At 30.1% G+C, this 22,663-nt stretch overlaps 1 protein-coding gene across 3 annotated transcripts in view; it reads right to left on the reverse strand.

Moving 5' to 3' along the window:
• LOC105201260 (voltage-dependent calcium channel subunit alpha-2/delta-3) overlaps nt 1–22,663 on the reverse strand; it is a 221,783-nt gene that overhangs the window by 116,856 nt on the left and 82,264 nt on the right. For 2 of the 3 annotated variants that reach the window (XM_039457858.1, XM_039457856.1), the window contains exon 11: nt 19,070–19,084. The exons of the other annotated variant lie outside the window; for it this stretch is intronic. In XM_039457858.1, coding sequence (XP_039313792.1) covers nt 19,070–19,084 — 15 coding nt within the window. The remainder of the gene's footprint in view (nt 1–19,069; nt 19,085–22,663) is intronic. 3 annotated transcript variants of the gene reach the window in all.

Consider the following 22,663-nt stretch of genomic DNA (forward strand, 5'->3'; position numbering starts at 1 on the left):
GGATCCAAACTAACTGTATGTAGTGGAGAGCTCTGAGAACAAGAGTTGAAAGAATTAAAAGAAAAGAAAAACATGTTGTCAGTATTGGGAAAAGACATGAAGATCGTGTTGGAGTGTTTGTCTGAGTATTTGTAATAATATTGTATAGGAAAAATATTTTTGAATCTGTTCCTGTTCTATTTCTCCAGCAACCAAGACATTTTTTTATTGATGGAACGTCTTCTAGAATTATAAAAGCATTGTAGTGATACATGTTGTATGTGGAAAAAAAATCGCATATTTGATGAGGCAGATAATTGGCGATACTGCGCGCAAGATGGAAAATCCGTGTACGGAAAGAGTTAATCAATCTGCATGTGTCATTAAATTCTAAACGTAACGTTCTGTTAATAAATAAATTAATGTTATGATTAAATTTTGCCCTAATTTTCGGATGTTGAAACATTAATTTCGATTTGTAGATACAGTTAAGGTGTGTTGGTACAATGTTTTTCGTTATGCAAAATTTTAGAAATCTTTCTCTTAGAGTGCTCCTAATATACGTCTTGTTGAGTTTGATTCATTCTTTGAGTAAAGATTTTGCATGTGGACCAAATACGGAATGAATAAAATTGAAAAAATTATTTTGATAATATATTTTGATATAATAATGCATTGTTACAGCCTGCATAAATTAAATGTAAGACGTGAGACTTGTGAAAATATAAATTAAGCAATGTATAAGCGGCAAATCGAGTCAGGCGCGATAAACACCGCGTAAGAAAATCTTAAATAATTGAGTAATCACATGTATAAGTACAGAACGTTTTGGCTGTTGTTTTGAGCCATTTTCAGCTTACAGAATTCTTGATAAATATACACAATAGCGTTAAAGATGAGACATTAATGGCCGCCGGTAATGAAGTAAGGCTTCCTCGTAGGAAAGTGACAAAAATGCGAGTTGTTTGGCTCGAATAATATGTACATGGCTTATACTGAAATAAAGAGAGGCCCAATTTAAAGTAATAATAATTAGAGGCGAGTCAACTATTACAATCAAGAGTCAGAATGAATATAAATAAATGAGTAAAGATGAGAATACAAGTAAATTTGTGGCGAATCAACTATTACAATTAAACTACTGAGCATATATAATTCTATTACAATTTATGTAATAACGAGACACGCATGACGCAGGCATTCAGTATTTGTTTGTAAATTCGGACTATTATTTTGTAATTGAATATGTAACATTTTAGATATCAACCGCCTGCCTAAAAAACATTCGTTATCTATAATTTTAATGTTCTTCCAGTCAAAATCATGGTTACGTTAAGTCTGTGTTCAATGATAACAGAGTGGCTGTTCGTATTCCATTATTATATTTGCGATGTTCCGTGATTCTGGTTTTCAATTTCCTAGTGATTTGCCCTACATATGACGCATCGCAGTCTTTACAACAAATTTTGTAAACAACGTTTTTTATTAAGTACCTAGGGAGGACGTCTACAACATCTTTCTATACTTTAATAACCCTGCTGACCTTATTGAGACTGTAAAAAGTCAATTATACATTCAGATCATTTGTAGTAGTCTTAAACTTTTTCAAGATCATGGGAATATACGGTAACAATAACCACCAGATTTTTTTTATTTTTTGTGTTATTGTCGGTCACTGTTTGTTTAAGAGTATTTTTGTGAATTAGAGATTTTAAGCGGCTATTAATTGTCTCAAAAATAAATTCAGCAAGGTAGTCATTAATTAACAAAAAGTGTCTACAGTAAGCTCAATATTCTTTTGGTGGAATTTGGCGTTCGATAACAATCAATACCAATGAAATGGTAATTTGATACCAATCAAAAATTAACCTGTTGTTATCCTTAATAATAGTGATGTCTAAAAAAATCTATCTTGTCATCCTTCCCCTCTCTCCAACGCGAATTGCATTCTCGAGTGCGTAAACGTCGTCAGTATGAGGTCAGTTGTTTGGAACTACCTTACTATATCACCCACGTATCTATAGTAAAACGGTAAATGAAAGGAAATTCTATCAAGGGCCTTTTCCTTCAAATCATGCATAACAAGGTCCGTAATTATGGCTGAGAGTAGAGAACCCATGGAAGTGCCTAATTTTTGTTTGTAGAATCTATTCTCAAAAGCAAAATAAGTGAAATCAATCACAAGCCAACTTGCAAAAACACCTCTTGAGGGATGCTGTAAGCATGTGTTTTCACCTATCGGAAATGCTTTCTAAAGCTAACTCTGTTGGAATGTTAGTAAACAAAGATATTACATCTATGAAATAAGAATATGGTCAGATTCCAAATATCTATCCTTGAGTTTTTACAAGTTAATAACTATTGTCCACTTTGCTTGGAACATCCGGGATGTTTTATGAGATAAGCTCATGTAAAAAAAATAGTCAGATCATAAAGGGGGCTATCGATCGATGATATGATTATTCTAAAAGACATTCCCGATTTGTGGACCTTGGAAAGCCATACACCCTCGGGAGATTGCCCTTACTACAGTATATCTTCTTGAATTTGGCCTCCGTGATGTAATTGTGTTTTTTCCAACTCGTCAGCAAATCTTGCACGTTCTTGGTCAAGATTGGTCGGGTCCTTTTTAATATGCACATATGTGTCTTGATCCTCAAGCATCAGCGATATTTTTTGTTTATATGTATTACTGTTTAAGGCTACAGTGACGTTACCTTTGTCCGCCTTTATAAAAATTATTTCTCATAGTTGATTTTGCAAACATATTAATTAGAATACAAACAACCACTCTGTTATCACTAAACACAAACTTTATTGTAACCATGATTTTGATTGGAAGAACATCAAAATTTTAGATAACAAACGTTTTTTAGGCAGGCTGTTGACATACGAAATTTTACATATTTAATTACAAAATAATCTCAATTTACAAACAGATACTGAATGCCTACATCACGCGTCCCTTATAAAAAAAAACTATTGCCAATTACACACAAATATTACTAATAATTACATAAGAATATTACTGGATATTACAGGAAATATTATTGAATATTACAAAAAATATTACTAGATATCTTAGGAAATATTACAGAATATCACAGAAAATATTATTGGCAATTACACAGAATGTTAATAATTATTTCGTACCACTGCCGAAATATATTACTGCCAAAATATATTACTGCCAAAATATTACTGCCTAAATAAAAGAAGTTTTTTGGAATAATTTCAGTAGTTACTGATAAGATACAATAATATTTTAATAATGATTTCCAGTAAATTTTAAAAGAAAAATAGTAAACACAATGATCAAAATATATTATTGCTTTTTCCACTACTGAAATAGTAATAAATGTATTGGTGATTGGGCCCAATAATTTTCGTTTCAAAATTAACTGAAAATTATATTACTAAGATATTGTTACCTTATAAGTAACTATTGAAACTATCCCAAAAGGCCTCTTCCAAAGGATGTCTTATATAATGTTACTTATACACAGTCACAAATAATAAATGAATATATATACAATAATAGCAATTTATACATATATTGCATACAATTTTACAAATATATATATTATATTTTTTATATAATATACTCATAATATAAATAAAAGATATATACGTTAGAAGAAAACTGTATATACAGTATAAATTTACGTATATAATATTTTATAATACTGAACCAATAATTTATATTAAATAGAGGAGAGTGGGGTAAATCGGACCTAGCTGCAGTTTTTGCTCTCTATAAGACGCAAATAAAATCTGATTGTAAAACTGAAGGTGCCAATGGAAAGATAATTTAATTTCCTTCATTTTTGCTTCAGACCATTTTGACGTATCTCTCATCTGTGTTGAACTATAACGGAAAATGTAAAAACGCTTTCTTCGGTCCAATTTGGAACTACTGGTTTCAAATCGGACCACTCCCTGGTCCAAATCGAACACTTCCATTTTTATCAGCTTTTAAATATTAGGAGTACAAATTGAAAACCGCCGTTTTCCAGTAGATGGCGCCAGCGGTAAATGCTGGCGCCAAACGTTAGATCAAAAATTTTAAATGTAAGGTTGGGCATCTGGCAACAATTCCTTATCATTGGAGTTGTGAATTTTTATCGGCGTTATATATTTTTTTGTGATCGAAAATGTCGAAATTTGTGCCCAATAAGCGTCATTTGCGGGAAGTTTTGCTTTTTGCCTTCAATTCGAAAAAATCTGCGGCTGAGGCGCGTCGAATGATTGTAAAAACTTATGGTGAGGCTTCCATTAGTGAAAGAACGTGTCGAGAATGGTTCCAACGCTTCAAAAGTGGTGATTTTGGCGTAGAAGACGAGGAGCGTCCCGGACAGGTGAAAAAGTTTGAAGACGCACAATTGGAAACATTACTGAATGAAGATTCATCTCAAACGCAACAGGAGCTTGCAGATTCATTGGGCGTGACTCAACAAGCTATTTCACATCGTTTGAAAACCATGGGAATGATCCAAAAGCATGGACACTGGGTGCCATACGAATTAAAGCCGAGAGACGTCGAACGGCGTTTTTTCGCGTGCGAACAGCTGCTCCAACGGCAAAAACGGAAGGGTTTTCTGCATCGTATTGTAACCGGCGATGAAAAGTGGATCCATTATGATAATCCAAAGCGAAAAAAATCATGGGGCTACCGCGGCCATGCATCAACATCGACGGCCAAGCCAAACATCCATGGCTCGAAGCTCATGCTGTGTATTTGGTGGGACCAGTTCGGCGTGATTTATTATGAGCTGTTGCAACCGGGTGAAACCATCACAGGAGCTCGCTACCGAACACAACTAATGCGTTTGAGCCGAGCATTGCAGGAAAAACGGCCACAATACGAGCAAAGACACGAAAAAGTGATGTTGCTGCACGACAACGCTCGGCCACGTGTTGCTCAGATCGTTAAAACCTATCTGGAAACATTGAAATGGGACGTCTTACCTCATCCGCCGTATTCTCCTGACATCGCCCCTTCAGATTACCACTTGTTCCGATCAATGGCGCATGGCCTGGCTGAGCAGCACTTCCATTATTACGAAGAGGCCAAAAACTGAGTCGATTCGTGGATCGCCGCAAAAGACGAGCAGTTTTTTCGACGCGGGATTCGTATGCTGCCCGAAAGGTGGGAGAAAGTAGTGGCCAGCGATGGACAATACTTTCAAGAATAAGTATGTAACCATTTTTCAACAATCAATCCTCAAATTTTGACAAAAAACGGCGGTTTTCAATTTGTACTCCTAATAAAATTTCAAAAGATTATAATGTATTTTTTTAGTATTGAATAAAAACGAACAATTTGACAGTAAAAAATAAAAATTTTATTAAAAAAAAAACAAATTAGTGACAGTTTATATAGTTAGACTTTTCTCGGTCATGTTATGATATTGTTAATATATAATTAAAGTTGAAATCGATAAAATTCAATTATTCTGAGTCTGATGACTCATAATATTTTACTAATTTAACATTTCTAAGACCAAATTTGGTCGGCCGATTACCAGTGCTACGATCAGGTTGCAATCCGACGTAAAAGTCCGATTTAGACAAAAGTCTTTTCAAACTTTGGAACAATTTTTGCAATAAACCGCAAAAGAGATCACAAAATAATTTATATTTTTTAATTCTACACTTTTTAATTATCTTAAATCAATTATCTTTCAAATTTTTAACATCTTTTAAATAATGATTTACAAGGATTTTCTTTTTTTTTTAAATTTTCGCACGATAGCTGAAAATATATATTTGCGTCTATTCTGTGAATGAAATAACAGAGAACTATCAAACTGCTGTCACATGTTCGGTGTCCTATAAAGACTTTACATTATAAATGACAAGCAAATCGGCTTAACCGTATTCATTTAAATTAAAAAGGTCCGATTTGGAACACGGTCCGATTTACCGCACTCTCCCCTATATAAATAATTATATTGAAACTATAAAAATAAATATAAATATAGCAATACGCTATTTCTCTTTCATGGAGACCAGCGAGATCGAGGAGTGATTGTCTCGCAATTCGTTACTATTTTCATATTTTTGCATCTGCGGCTTTACTGTAATAAATGAATACCACCACACTCATTAAATTAAGATTTTAATAAAATCGGCAATTAGATATTGCCGGAATCTCTTTGTTAGTGTTAATATTTCTTGTGTGATTTTATATAGCTTTTTAAGTTCATTAAACTGTGCACCAAATAGATTTTTCCCTGGCTGAGGTATTATTTTTTACAATAATTTCTTTACAAGTTTTTTAGTGGAAAGGAAGAGTTTTCACATTTTGATGCAACTTAGCATCATTAATTAGTAAATTAATTTTTAATAAAATGATATTACTATTAATTCAACTTGGAGCTGTGTTATGTTGAAAATTATATAATTTGGCGTGCAGTTTAGTGAAAAAGTATATAAAATCACACAATAAATATTATAGTACGTAGCTGTGACCTTTACGGCACTTTGTTCATATTGTGTTTTAAATTAATCATTCAAAAATTAAAAGATCGTGTACCGTGGCTGCTTTGCTCGAAATTTTCCGGCGCCTTGTCTTTCACTATTATATATATTAATTACTTCAGAACGTTTCGATCGGCTAACAGAATATAAGCACCGCCTCTGTTTTGCACAAGCTGAAAGAAAAATACTGTTACTAACAGATACACGGAAACTCAATAGAGGAGAAGAAAGAGGATGATTCTAACCTTACTTGTACATAATTGTATATATCACGAATTATTACACATAAAATTCACATATGTATAATATCTCCAATATTCTTTAATATTTTTATGCTGTATTAATTAAGAAAAAAGGACATTATCTTGATAAATATTGCACACTTGAAACAAAAAGCTGGCACGCGGGAAGCACACTGCACACAGAGACGATCGATGAAATCGCGGCAATCGCATGACGTCGCGCGCGCAATACGCGTCAACTTTAGACTTTCAACTCTAGACAATCAACTCTAAATCAACAATTTAAAGTCGACAAAAATCATCCTAAAAATAGAAACTAAATGTCGACTTTAACAGCTAATTTTAAGCTGTTGGCTGAAAAAAGTCAACTATTAGTTGACAAACAGTCATTTGTGCGATGTGGGATTTATACTGTATATTTATGAGACATTTATTTAATCAAATTTATATTATTCTTGCATTTTTTATGCAAAAATATTTTGCTCCCTTATTTAAAAAAAATATTTAAAACTTCTAAATAATATTAAAAAAAATGTTTAAGTTTTTATATTTACAATAATATTTTCAATATCTCTGCTCATATTTTATACATATATATATATATATATATATATATATATATATATATATATATATATATATATGAATAATTCCATTGGCTATTCTGCCACTTTCATATACGAAAATTATTTGCATGTTTTCAAGAATAGAGCCCCAGTAATCTGCGTGTAATTCGTACCCTCGGTAGTTATAACATATGCAGTGGCCTTTCTAGTGATACCCAACAGGCGAGTAATATCCGTCTGTATTCCGTTGCTAGTAATTATTATAAAGGTAGTAATATTCGCCTTGATAATTACAAAACCACTAATAATAATTACACAGCCGCGTGTAAATAATCGCACGGCCGGCAATAGTTCTTTTTTATAAAAAGTGTCTCTCGTGATTGCATAAATTGTAAAGAATTATATATGTTCAGTAGTTTAATTGTAATAGTTGACTCGCCACAAATTTACTTGTATTCTCATCTTTACTTATTTATTTATATTCATTCTGACTTTTGATTGTAATAGTTGACTCGCCGCTAATTATTTTTACTTCTATTTATTTACTTATATTTTTAATTAACATGATCTGTGATTCTTTTTAATTGTAATAGTTGATTCACCGTTAATTGTTTTTGTTGTAAATATAAAGCGCCAGAAACAGGATGCGATACGCTGAGATAAATGAGACACAAATACTGCAAAACTCTACTCAAATCACTAGATCACTCCTCTTAAGGGGATGCTAAAGTTGTCCTTTTTTACCGACCAAACGTTAATTTTCGGGCACGCCGTTCTTCTAATTGCATTTACAGATTTAAAAATCCTTTTCCACAATTAAAGTATAGACAGTAATGTATAATGGACGCTATATAAGGATAATGAAAACGAAAAAAATTGGAAAATTATTCTCAATTTCTTTGTTTTCCTTATCCTTATATAGCGTCCATTATACATTACTGTCTATACTTTAATTGTGGAAAAGGATTTTTAAATCTGTAAATGCAATTAGAAGAACGGCTTGCCCGAAAATTAACGGTCGGTAAAAAAGGACGACTTTAGCATCACCTTAACTCGATCACGCTTGAGACTTTCTTAGGAAAAACACACAGCAGATCGCACACCCACACAGCCGCAGAGACACGGACATGAGAGGCGCTCGGCATGAGTAGAGTTGGTATAAAGAGAGTTGCGACAATTACCCGGAAATCGCCATTAAGGGGGAAAATATATAGCTACATAGCGCCAATTTCAAAATATGAGCAAGCAATACTGTGTAACACAATGTATATACAATTCAATGCTTTCTAATTTTGACACAATCATACAGAGCCGTTTTTTCGTATAGAGCGAACATTCTTAACCTTAATTTCTGCACAATTTTGAAAACCATGTCAAATGATTGATATTATTTATTCATGAGAGATCGAATACATCTAGTTTTGATAGAAGCAGTGTTTTACGAGTTGATATTGTGTAATACTGTGTATGACTATATTTTGTTGCTGGAAAGCTCTCAATAGCAATGAAATAAAATTTTAACTTTAAATAATTATTACTTTTTTTACATATATATAAGTTTTTTACATTTTGAGTTCTACGACTTACAATTAGAATTATATAATTTAAAAAGATTATTTTAAGGCGATTTTTATTTTATGTAGCAGAAAGATTATGCTAAGAAAAAATTAGTTTTATAAATATACCAGGATCAAATACTTAACTCAATCATCTTAAATTTCTCGTAAATTGTTATATAAAAAAAAATGTTTAAAAGAAAAATTATATGTTAATAAAAAAATAATTATTACATTAAAGTGTTTTGATGTAATAATCCTTCTGCTGCACAATGTACCATCTCACTAAACAATGTGTACAGAAAGACTATTTAACATATTTTTTTTAATATTATTCATTAGTCTACATATAAAATGACAATAATATTGGAATAATAAATAGAATGTTAACAATAAGAAATAAAAAAATAGATAAATTTTTTAAACAATTTGAGATTATATTTGTATATCATTATTTTTATTATTTATTAAGAAATAGTTAACTTCTTGGCTTTAAAAAAATATTGACAAAAATTACACTTGTGTAATTAATATTCTTTTCAGAATTAATATTCTTTCTAGAGTTTGCAAAAAGGTTGCAAAAGAGTTTGTATCAACTGACACACGTAAACACACTCTTCAACCAAAGATGATTAGGCTGCGTTCGGGAATACACACCAAGTTCTTCCGAGTATCATTTTATCCTTGTTTAGCATTCAGTGAACAATAAAGATAAAACGACAGTCCAAGGCACTCGGTGTGTACAGCTCTATTTAATCTACCTAACCTAACTGATAGCTAACCGGAAATTTCCCCCTTAATGGCGGAGCCAATCAACATTAGGCACATACATTGTCGCAACTCTCTTTATACCAACTCTAACATGAGCCACCGCAGCTGCCATCTCTAAGGGCGGGAGCGCATCGCTCGTTCAAAGCCTGGCTTTCGCAATAGTTTTTATTTTTATTTATTTATTTATTTAACATTTAAATTGTATTAGAAAACTCGCCGTTAATTCTATTTTTATTTATTCACAACTTATTTCTCCGTCCGTATGTATGTATCTACTTTGTATATTTACTATTCTTTCCGTATTGGCGTTTAAAAAAGACGTTATAATTTCGAGCAACTCGATCTAATCAATGTAATACATTCGTACTTGAGACAGTAAGCACGCTTTTTTTTGAACACCTGAGTGTATACTTTGGCAAAAGAAATTTATTTCCACGACTAAAATTTATCTAAACTTCATTAGTCTTTATCAGTCCAAATGGGTAAATCAAGAAAATAATTTAATTATACGCTATCTAAAAGCACAACATATGATAGTTACATAGACAAGTGTCATTGCCTGCGACATGGTCACGGGTTAAGATGCCATCACGGATTTGGCAAACCGTTGGTGACTGTTGGTTGGTGCAACCATTCTCTTTTCTCACAAGAAGTAGGCAAGAACTGTAAAATGCCAAATAAGATGAGTCATAGCTCATTCGAAAGAGGGGAACAAGTATATTAACAGTATAAAAGGGTTAGCATGAATGGGCCTTACTTTTTAAGAAAATTGCAATTAAAGTTTAACATTGGGACGTTTATACGTTAAGTACTAGAATCTTAAACCACTATCCAAGAGAGCGTCGTGGGTTAGGAGGCTAGGTGCTAGCGTTACTATTTTTCCTCCGCGGCGGACAGAATTCGAATTTCCAAAACACCTTTTTTTTTAAAGTCTTGTTATTATATTTTACAATTACATTATTTTTATTATTTTTTAACTTAATTAATAATGTAATTACATATAATAATAAAATTTGTATTAATTAAAAATTAATAACAATATTTTATAAATTATTTATTAAATTATTTATAATAAAATTATTTACAAGAAGCTTTAACAAACAAATCTATTTCGAAAAATAATACACTTCAAGAGTTTCTACAATATTATAAGTTATAAGATCACAATAAATTAGTTATGAGTAAAAGATACACTTTGAAAAACATTTAATTTGTCGAATATGTTTCATGGTACACAGAGCTTTCATCACTGAACTTATTAAAAACTAGTACATTTCAATAAATTATTAAATAACTATATTAATGTTTAACATTTTTCGTGTTGATATCCCGAGTATCACCGCGAATTACAAAAATCCTAATTGACAAGTTTTTAATCCAAATTTTGAGATAAACACGCAAATAAACGTATAAAAGTAAATAAGTAAATAAATAAATAAGATATAAATAATAAATAAATAAGAAAAATAAATAATTAATAAATAATATAATATCCATGTGCGTAAGTTCAAACAATTAAAATAATAAATTAACAAGTTAAAATTACTATGACTGTGGTTTTGTGATTAAAATTATTTATACATTAATAAAATTATTTGTTATAAAACTCGCACATCGCTGTACAATATTGTGGGTGAAAATCGATGTAAAAACATTTAAAACATAAATACGGCTAACAGATCATAATTCCTTTATACGGTATAAATTGTAAACACCTCGAATTATTTTTGTCATCTCGGAAAATTTCATTGTACATATAAACATCTTTGACCGCGTCAAGATTTAACAATAAACAGAATCTTCCTAACGGCTGATTAGTCTTCTTATTACTATTCATGGATACAAGTCTATAATTTTATTATAAATAATTTAATAATTTATAAAATATTTTTATTAATTGTTAATTAATACAAATTTTATTATTATATATAATTATATTATTAATTAAATTAAACAATAATAAAAATAATGTAATTGTAAAATATAATAGCAAAACTTAAAAAAAAAAAAGATGTCTCGGAGATTCGAACCCGGTCCGCCGCGGAGGAAAAATAGTAACACTAGCACCTAGCCTCCTGAGCCACGACGATCTCTTGGATAGTGGTTTAAGAATCTAGTACTTAACATACAAACGTCCCAATGTTAAATTTTAATTGCAATTTTTTTAAAAAGTAAGGCCCATTCACGCTAACCCTTTTACACTGTTAATATACTTGTTCCCCCCTTTCGAATGAGCTATGACTCATCTCATTTGGCATTTTACAGTTCTTGCCTACTCCTTGTCAGTACAACTATCATATATTTTATCTAGCAAGTATTTTATGTACATAATACGGTAAAAACCAATCTTAATTTTTTAAAATTGATCGATAATTTTCAGGTTGCAATTAGTGCATTAATCACAAAATACACATCATTACAACGTCGCTGTGCAGAAATTTAGATGTTACCCTTATAACCATTTCTGCAACTGCAAAGATTGATAATAGATTTTGGTCCGCATATGGTCCGCATACATTGGTATTTCCGATACTGTTAGCAGATTTGTATCAAATATACTACAACCTTGTTGGCAGAGTATATGACAAATTGGCGTTAAAAAGCAAGCAAATCTGTTAAAAGTTTTGACGACTTTATAACAAATATTAAACAAGTTTGCTATTGCAAAAATGTTAGCAATTTTCACACAAGAATGCAATATTATCCCTTTGTCAAAATACACGACAGATTGGAAGTAGACAGATCTGTTGTATGTATGATTGACAAATTTATGGCAGATAGTAAGCAAACTTACTATTACGAAAATGTCAACATTTATCACACAAGAATGCAACATTAATTGAGTTCCGTAAAGCGCCTAATGCGCATGACATAATCCTTGTTGATCACCAAAAATTAAACAAAGATAAAATGTTACATTACACACATCATGCTTTTTTTAAAAAATTCGGCCATTATCTTTTTGTCAAAACAATTATGCAACTAATTTGTTTATAATAATTATAACAACTATAATAATTAAGAAAGCGTCATATATGTTTCTTTAGTAATTTTTCCTGGTAAATCGATTGGTGCAATCAGTTTTCCTCTATATTCATTTTTAACAATTTGTTTATAACAATTAATTGCAAAATTGACTTTTGCAACGTGCTCTTTACGTCAATAATGTTTTATTATGCTTCGATACTATTTCTAATTGTTATTTTTTGACTGATCTGGCCATGGGCTGGAAAAGATTTGAATTATTTATATAGTTTATATTAAAAATATCTAAGGCTAAATATTCATAGGATTAGTGATAGTGTTCGCGCGTATTCAAAACGCAAGTTTCTTTTGGTTCAATTCAGATTTACTTCAAATATAACTTTTTATTAACGACATCACATGTGTACAATTAGCTCAGTGTTAGCGTGTTAGGTTGTTATTCCGAAATCCTAGGTTCGAATCCCGGCGCCGACATGCGTTTTCAAAAATTTATAAAATAATGCGTCATTGTAATAAGTGAATTAAAATGTGAAACAGTGGATACAGATTAAGCTATAAGAATAATAAAATCTGTTTAAAAAAAAATTAAATATTTTTGTTGGTCTCGGAAACATCAGATTTGATCTGTATTTGGTGTCATTTTGTCAGCACGTCTAAAAACAAATTTGGTTTGTATTTGGCATTATTTTGTCAACGCATTTGATAACAGAGTTTGTTTGTGTTTGATGCCATTTTGTCATCACATTATTATTATCAAATTTAGATGTTTGTCAGATTTACATTGAGCATCCTAATGCGGAAACAGTAGGATACGGTTTTGTTACGAAATTCCGCTGGAATTTGGTGCCAATTTGATATCCTTTTGCGTACAAAATGTTTGCTGGGTAGTTACGTATCAGCAATCACGTTTCAAACACCAGTTGAGACGTTACTAAGACGTAACATGCGACGAGTTAGCACGTCACAGAGGCATGCTTGTTTTGTTTGATGCAGGCAAGGACAGGCATTAGAATTATTTTTATATGTTCATTCAATCACTTGTTTCAAACGTCAATTTATTCAAAATATACATTTACATTGACGCTAGAGTTAAAAAATTATGATTCTAGACAGATCTGAGGAAGCACATTTTCCATAAGAAAAGTGAGGTACCCATTGGAGGAAGGTAGGAAGGCAAAAACAGATTAAATAATGCGCATTCGATCTAATTAGTTTTGTTTCGTTACTATATTCATGTGCACTTTGTCAATCATACATTATAACACTTGGAAAATTTGATGCACAGCGCTCGTAAGAACATAATACATGACTTTGTCTATACATAAAACATACTATATATTATTTACTGTGGATGAAGCTGAAGGATTTGATTATAAGGACTTCCATCCTTTTCATTTTACACTGGTGAGGAATTGATTTTTGATTTAATTATATTCAAGTAGGCAGTTTTTGAATTTTAAGATTCACTTAAGCAGTTTTTAAAATTTTGAACTCCTTGCTTCTATTATATATATATATATATATATATAACATATATATATATAAACGTGGAGACAACCATTAATGAACACCCTCTATATATATACATACATACATATACAAGATGTTCCGTAACGCTTCATAAATATTTCAAGGAGCGAAAGAGGATATTTTGAACTAAAAGTTCCTTTGCCAATTTTGGCTCAAATCATTATTTACCCAGTTATTAACAGTTAAAGTTGATCAATCAGATTGCACGCAGCCGAAGCGCCCAGAAGTGTAGCGTGCCGTGGGACTCTTCACGCTTACTGTAAACATTTTTCCGATTAAAATGTCATTCTAATTCTTCATATTAATAAATCAATCAATTAATCAATAAATGGGTAGATAAAAAAACAAATAAATAGGTAAATGAGTAAGAATAAATTACAATTAGAAATTTATCCAACTTTTGATTATTTTTGATTGAAATTTATTATTTATTTATTTATTTGTTTAATTCAATTATTTAATCCATTTGCTCATTCAGTTACTTAATGTCCATGGCTAACCTCGTAGCGACCGCTAATTTTTCTCCATCAATGGGGAAAAATTAACTACGAGAAGTTTGGCATGGGTATAAAAGAAGATTATTAGAACAAAACATTATCAAAATAAATTGTATAGTAAATAATTTGGTAAACATCTTCAAAAAATGTTTTGACATGTATCACGCATGATTATTTCGCTTTATTGTCGTTAAAACCAATAAAGCTATACGTTTTTATTTAAAATCAATTTTTTAAAAAACTGTTTAATTTGTTTGAAGAGAAACTGTTTAACAAATTGTTTCAATTATTGTTTAACAATTAATTTCGATTATTTCTTGTTAGCATTCTAATATTGGTATATAACGTACAATTCTATTTTTTTTCTTACAATTCTATCATGTTATTAACGTACAATTCTGTCTTTTTTCCTCACAATTACGTTATTATTTTAAATCAAAAATTAAAATTTACAAATATGTAATTAATTAAATTCTCAATTGTCACTTTCATCTTTTCGTTACACAATAAACAATGTTTTGTTAAATTTAACATACATATTTTATTATGTACCAAACAGTTCAAATTTTTTTGTTAATTGAATTCAAAATAAATACATATGTTAAAAAGCTACACAAATATTATGTAAAAAATTAACACAAAGAAAATATAACAATGACATAATTTGGAAACAAATTATGGAAACACATTTCTTCAGTAAAATTGAAAAAATGGATGGAATAATTGAATTAAACAAAGAAATAAATAATTAAGTAATAAATAAAAATCAAAAATAATCAAAAATTAAATAAATTTTTAATTATAATTTATTCTTATTCATTTACCTATTTATTCGATTATTTATCTACTCATTGATTGATTGATTGATTGATTGATTGATGGATTGATTTATTAATATGAAGAATTAGAATAACATTTTAATCGGAAGAATGTTACAGTAAGCGTGAGAAGTCCCACGGCACGCTACGCTTCTGAGTGCTCCGGCTGCGTGCAATCTGATCGATCAACTTTAACCATTAATAACGTGGTAAATAACGATTTGAGCCAAAATTGGCAAAGGAATTTTTAGTTCAAAATTTCATCCTCTATTGCTTCCTAAAATATTTATGAAGCGTTACGGGACATCCTATGTGCGTGTGCTTGTGCGTGTACGTGTGCGTGTGCGTGTGCGTGTGCGTGTGCGTGTGCGTGTGCGTGTGCGTGTGCGTGTGCGTGTGCGTGTGTATATATATATATATATATATATATACAGGGTGATTCAGAACGACCCATGTGTCCCTGTAAAGACGTGTTCTTGAATAAATTCTGAGACGATTTTTCCTGTACGAAAAATTTGTCCGACACTTACTTTTTGAATAATAAGAGGATAAAGTTAGCGAATCACGAGCCGTGTACACATGGTAGACAAAGGCGGTGCAACTCACCGTCCGACGCGGGCGCTTATCTGTGTCGGACGGTGAGTTGCGCCGCCTTTGTCTACCATGTGTACACGGCCCGTGATTCGCTAACTTTATCCTCTTATTATTCAAAAAGTAAGTGTCGGACAAATTTTTTGTACAGGAAAAATCGTCTCAGAATTTATTCAAGAACACGTCTTTACAGGGACACATGGGTCGTTCTGAATCACCCTGTATATATAACCCATCCAAAAATTTCTGGGATGGCAAAATATCTTAAAAACTAAGCATTTTAGGAAAAAATGTTTCAAAGAGAAATTGTAATGTTTCAAAAGATTTATTTATTGATCTTATCAGTTTGACCTTGGTGTTACCAAGGTCAGATCAAAATCACATTAACTTTTTAAATGGAACACCCTATTTTTGATTCCAGAATCTAATAGCTTGGGTCAAAAGCTTTATAAAACCATACAAGAAAGTTTATTTTTGTTTATTACTTTCCGAATTGTGAGACTTGAAAACTACAGTGTACTGTAACTTTCAAGCGACACAACTCGGAAAATACTTCACAAAAATAAATTTATTTATAGTATTTTGGAGTACTCTCAAAATCGACTACAAGAAAATGCAATAAAAGATATAATATTAGAGTATCGGTAAGTATCGGTTCCCTAATTAAAGGGTATCGGTACTTCCCTAACATTCTATATTTTTTATTGCATTTTCTTGTAGTCGATTTTGAGAGCTTTCAAAAACACTATAAATAAATTTATGTTCGTTAAAAACGAGTTATGACGCTTGAAAGTTAGAATACTGTAGCTTTCAAGCCTCACAACTCAAAAAGTTTACTCAACTAAAATAAACCTTTTTGCAGTGTTTTGGAAAGCTCTTGACACCAGCTATTAGATTCTGGAATTAAAAATAGTGTTTTATTTAAAAAAGTTAAGGTGACTTCGATCTAACCTTGGCGACACCATTCAAGATCAAACTGATAAGATCAGTAAATAAATCTTTTAAAACCCTACAACTTTTATATGAAACATTTTTTCCTAAAATGCTTAGTTTTCGAGATATTTTGCCGTCCCGGAACTTTTTGGACACCCTGTGTGTGTGCGTGTGTGCGTGCGTGTGTGTGTGTGTATGCGTGCGTGTGTGTGTGCGTATGTGTGTGCGTGTGTGTGTGCGTGCGTGCGTGCGTGTGTGTGTGTGTGTGTGTGTGTGTGTGTGTGTGTGTGTGTGTGTGTGTGTGTGTGTGTGTGTGTGTGTGTTCATTAATCCCTTATAATCTTACTTGTAAGTTAAAATCATAAATTTTATCACTATATATATATATATATATATATATATATAACCAAAATAAATTGTTTATAAGCAATTTGTTAAACAGTTTCTCTTCAAACAAATTAAACAGTTTTTTTATAAATCTAATTTTAAATAAAAACGGATAGCTTTATTATCGGTTTCTATAACAATAAAACAAAATAATCATGCGTGATACATGTCAAAACATTTTTTGAAGAATATGTTTAACAAACTATTTATTATACAATTTATTTTGTTAATGTTTTTTTCCAATAATCTTCTTTTATACTCATGACAAATATCTCGTAGTTAATTTTTCCCCATCGCTACGAGGTTAGCCATGGAAATTAAGTAACTTAATGAACAAATGGATTAAATAATTGAATTAAACAAACGAATAAATAAATAAATAATAAAAAGAATCAAAAATATTCAAAAATTAGATAAATTTTCAATTGCAATTTATTTTTACTTATTTACCTATTTATTTAATTATTCACCTACCTATTTATTGATTTATTGATTTATTTATTTATTAATATGAAGAATTAGAATAACATTTTAATCGGGAGAATGTTTACAGTAAGCGCGAGGAGCCTCACAGCACGCTACGCTTCTGAGCGCTTCGGCTAAGCGCAATCTGATTGATCAACTTTAACCGTTAATAAGTCGGTAAATAATGATCTGAGCCAAAATGGGCAAAGGAACTTTTAGTTCAAAATTTCATCCTCTTTCAATCCCTGAAATTTTTATGAAGCATTACGGAACACCTTGTATATATATATATATATATATATATATATATATATATATATATATGTATATGTATATATATATATATATATATATATATATATATATTGCTTAACACTACAAAACACGTGATATCAGTACAAAATTATTTTTTCAAAAAAAAAAGTAAAAAAAGGCGCTAAGTGTGTGTATGTATCCCTTAAATCTTTAGCCAATCTAAACGTATTTTTAAAAAGTGTATAAAATTTTTAAATTGCGCCAATTATAAAAAGAATATATTGATGTACTGTTTGAAATAACTGCTGTACTACTTTTAACAAATAAAATCCAAGTGATAGTATCTTCATTTTTTAATAAAATTCTAGTCGTGGTGACTAAAAATTAAAAATAAAAAATATATAAAATTTTATTAAAATAAAAAATTTTTAAACTACAAAAACTTGGCGCTGCTAGATATCTAAACATAATCTAAATAATACAATGTTGTAAAATATAATAGTTATAGTAATTTAGAAAATTATAATGATTTACAATGTTACTTAAAAGTTAAAGAAACCTAATCTGTAACTTACTTTGCGTAATTACTTTTCTAACGCATATTTTAGAAATGTTACATTTATTGCATTTATATTAATACGTGTATTCGCGCACTTGTTACCTGCGCTGACTCTTATTAGCTTTTTTTTAGCCTTTTTTAATTCAATTGTTGTTTAAATTTTGAGAGTCTTTAACCAATCAACGTTTATTTTTATTAAAAATCAAAATTTTAAATTACAGACGCAAAGCTGTTTTTATGTTAAACACAGTCATTGATTAAATGTATACAATCTTTTAATATATTATACTATGTATTTAAAATGTTTTAAAAAATTTTTAACATTTTAAACACTTTTTGATACTTTATTAGAAAAATTTGTTATTGTTTAATTCTTTTATGTTTATATAATTTTTTAAATTAGAAATATTTCTTTGTTTAAATCATGTTAAAAATAACTAACTCCTACTTACTTCTGTGTTTCCAGGCTGCATGAAATATATAGTATACTATGAAATTATTCATTCCCTTTCTACAACAAATGAAATAGAACAAAATAAAATTAAAACAAGAAAGGAAAGACTAGTACATAGAAAAAATATTAGTATAAAGTTAAAGTTAATATATTCTACTTAACAATCATTGTTTCATTAATAAGAAGTTATTCTTGTTTATATATAAAATGATAACACGAGTTTACAATTAAATTTATTTTGAATCAGACAATGCGTTTCTTATATAATAAATTTTTTTAATATTAAAAACAATGCCACAAATCAAATTTTACCAGAACATTAGATTTCCAAAAAAAAAAATTAAATTAAATTAAATGAGTATAAAATGGCTTTTAAGATATTTCAAATTTTTTTATAAAAAGTTAATATTATATTGAAATTCTTAGACGCTAAGAAGGTATTGTACATCATCCATACAAAATGCATTTTTTTATTTCAATATTTTACGTTTTAGTCATGTCAAGAAAAATTCAAATACAGAATTTTATCAATACAGAGCAAATTTTCCGTCTATGACCCCAAACAGCATATAATATTACACTCGTCAACAAAAAATAGGGAACACTTTCCAGACACCAAAAATTATGCTATATTCAAATGGCTGTAGCTCGGCAAAAAATCATCGCAGATAAAAAATGAAAAAAGCATTTTGATGTTTAAAATTTCAATTTTAACGCTGAATTGACAAATTTTTAAAGTTCTTTTAACTTTCTTGTCTTATGCAGTAAAAGAGCACACCTTGTTTTGTTTCTTAAAATTTCGTATCTTTGACACTTTGTAGCTCGACAAAAGAAATTTTTTGGACAATTTAAACAAAGCTTCATAAACTACAACATTTTGCCTATAAAATGCTTTTTTCTTTTAATTTTATCTACGATTTTTTTTTACCGAATTACGCAAATTTGAAGCTAAATCTGCATTTTTTACAAATGATATTCGTACTCTGTGAAAAATCATCGTAGACAAAAAATAGAAAAAGCATTTTAAAGCTCAAATTTTTAGCTTTAACATGCTATCATTGGTTTTCAAAAATTTTCTCAATTTCTCAATGCTATGCCCCAAAAACACTGTTTTTTCCTTAAAATTACGTATTTTTGATAGCCTGTAGCTCAATAAAAAAATTTTTTCTTGACAAATGCAATAAAAGTGCCATAAAGTATAACATTTTCTCTACAAAATGTTTTTTTTTAATTTTTCTACAATATTTTTTGATCGAGTTACAAGACTTTAAAGAACACATTTTTTACAGTACATTTTTCCGAAAACTGACATTTATCGCCGTCATCAAGAAGCTCGTCGAGCATCGCGCCAAAGTAGACGCGTCAGTGAGAGACCGACCTCTTTTACGCGAGTCAGCGAGTTCCACACATACGAGGTTATCAGATCTCAGTAACGGCTGGAATAATCAAGTTCTGAGTAGTCTTAATCGATAGCTTAGGGGCAAATTGTATAATAAATGTTTTTATTTTTTCTCTCCGTGTCCTACGAGCGAAGACATCGCGACGCAAAGTCTAAATTTCGACGTTTTATGTAAGATACGTCGTCATTGTCGTTGTCGCCTTTCAGGAATTCTCCCTTTCATATTTTCGACACGAGTGGCGTTGGCATACATCAGTCAGCCGTAGGCGACTTGTGATGTATGTACTTGTGGTGTATGTGGTGTAGTACTTCCTTGATCATCATCATAGCCGCCGTGACAGGTTCTTTAACCTGATATTTATTCATCAATCGTTAACAATAATCTTGGTTTACGGGGCAGTCTGACACTTTTTCAATCAAATTCATCTGTTTTGTGTAAAAACGTGTCGAATTAATCAAGTCTATTCATCAATATAGAAGGTCGCAGGTAAGTTATACGTCATATAAGTTATTTGCCAATCAATTTCTTGTAAATATAAAAAAAAAACCAGAATATTATTAGAATGATTGTTTCATGTAGTTTAATATCTTGTATATTAGTTTATATTTGTTGAAATAAATCTGTATGTATTGTAAAAATTGAAAATAAGATATCGTATATTATTATGTCAATCATATGTTGTATTATAACACTTGGAGTTGCGCATCAAAATTTCCAAGTATTATAACACATGATTGACGAAGTGTACATGAATATTGTAACAAAACAAAGCTAATTAGATGAAATGCGCGTTATTAATTCTGTCTTTGTGCGAATCTCAGAAGTTTGCAGGCTTGGGAGGCGTATCGCGTCGTGCGTACTAATCAATCACCAATATATATAATTGCTGGTGTTGCTGTCAACGAATGTGTTCCAGATAAATTTCAACTTAAACACATTTCTATTTCTCATATAGGGAACCAAGTACGTGAATACTTTATGTTTATTATCAGATTTCATTTACAGGAAATGGTCAGAAGAATAGAAGGTGAAAGAAAGATTTTAATATACGAATAGAAAAAAAGAAAGAAGAACGAGAACAAAGAAAGAGTCCAAAGTCAAAAATTAGAGAGAAAGAGAGAGAGAGAGAAATTGAAAGACCATAAAATAAGAATAAAATAAAAAAGAAAAAAGGAAATAAAGAAGACGGAGAAGGTAAGCATTTCTAAATAAAGTATAAAAGAAATTACAAGTGCAATTGAACATGGGTTTGAAGGTTATTTTTAATAATTGGTAAATATCATATCATATATGTTTTCAGATTTTGTGTAATAGAAATAAAAATTTATTTAATCGAAAATTATCTCTTTTAGTAAAAATTTTAAAAAATATGTAATGAGGATAAAGAAAAGAAGAGAAATAAAATAATGCAAAAAGGAAGGAGGAAGAATTGTGAGAGAGTAAAAAAAAAAAAAAGAGAAAAGAGAAAGGAATTAAAGAATGCGGAGAAGATAAAAATTTTTAAATAAAGAACGAAAAAAATTAAGAATGCAATTAAACTCGAATTTGATGGTCTTTTTTTAATAAGAGGGAAAATCTTACATGATATTTTAATATTTTATATTATAAAAATAAAAGTTTCTTTAATCAAACATTATCTTTTTTAGTACAGATTTTAAAAATGTGCAATAAAGGTAGAGAAACGAAGAGGAATGATATAATGTAAGAAGGAAGGAGGAATAATCGTGAGTGTAAAATAAGAATAAAATAAAAAGGAGAAAGGAATTAAAGAAGGCGAAGATGTACAGATTTTTAAATAAAAGACGAAAGAAATTAAGTGTGCAATCTTACACGAGTTTGAAGGTTCTTTTTTAATAATTGGTAAATATCATATTATATTTTGAGATTTTTTATTATAGAAATGAAAATTTTTTTAATCGAACATAATCTCCTTTAGTAAAGATTTTAAAAAATGTGCAGTGAAGATAGAGAAACGAAGAATATTGAAATAATGTAAAAAAGAAGGAGGAAGAATTGTGAGAGTGTAAAATAGAAAGAAAGTAGAACGGAGAAAGAAAGCGGAAAAGGTAAAGATTTTTAAATAAAAGACGAAAGAAATTAAGAATGCAATTGAACACGAGTTTAAAGATTCTTTTAATAATAGGTGAATAACACATAGTATTTTGACATTTTAATGTAAAAAGGAGAATTGA

Source organism: Solenopsis invicta, chromosome 15 (assembly GCF_016802725.1).
Source record: "Solenopsis invicta isolate M01_SB chromosome 15, UNIL_Sinv_3.0, whole genome shotgun sequence".
Classification (NCBI taxonomy): domain Eukaryota; kingdom Metazoa; phylum Arthropoda; class Insecta; order Hymenoptera; family Formicidae; genus Solenopsis; species Solenopsis invicta.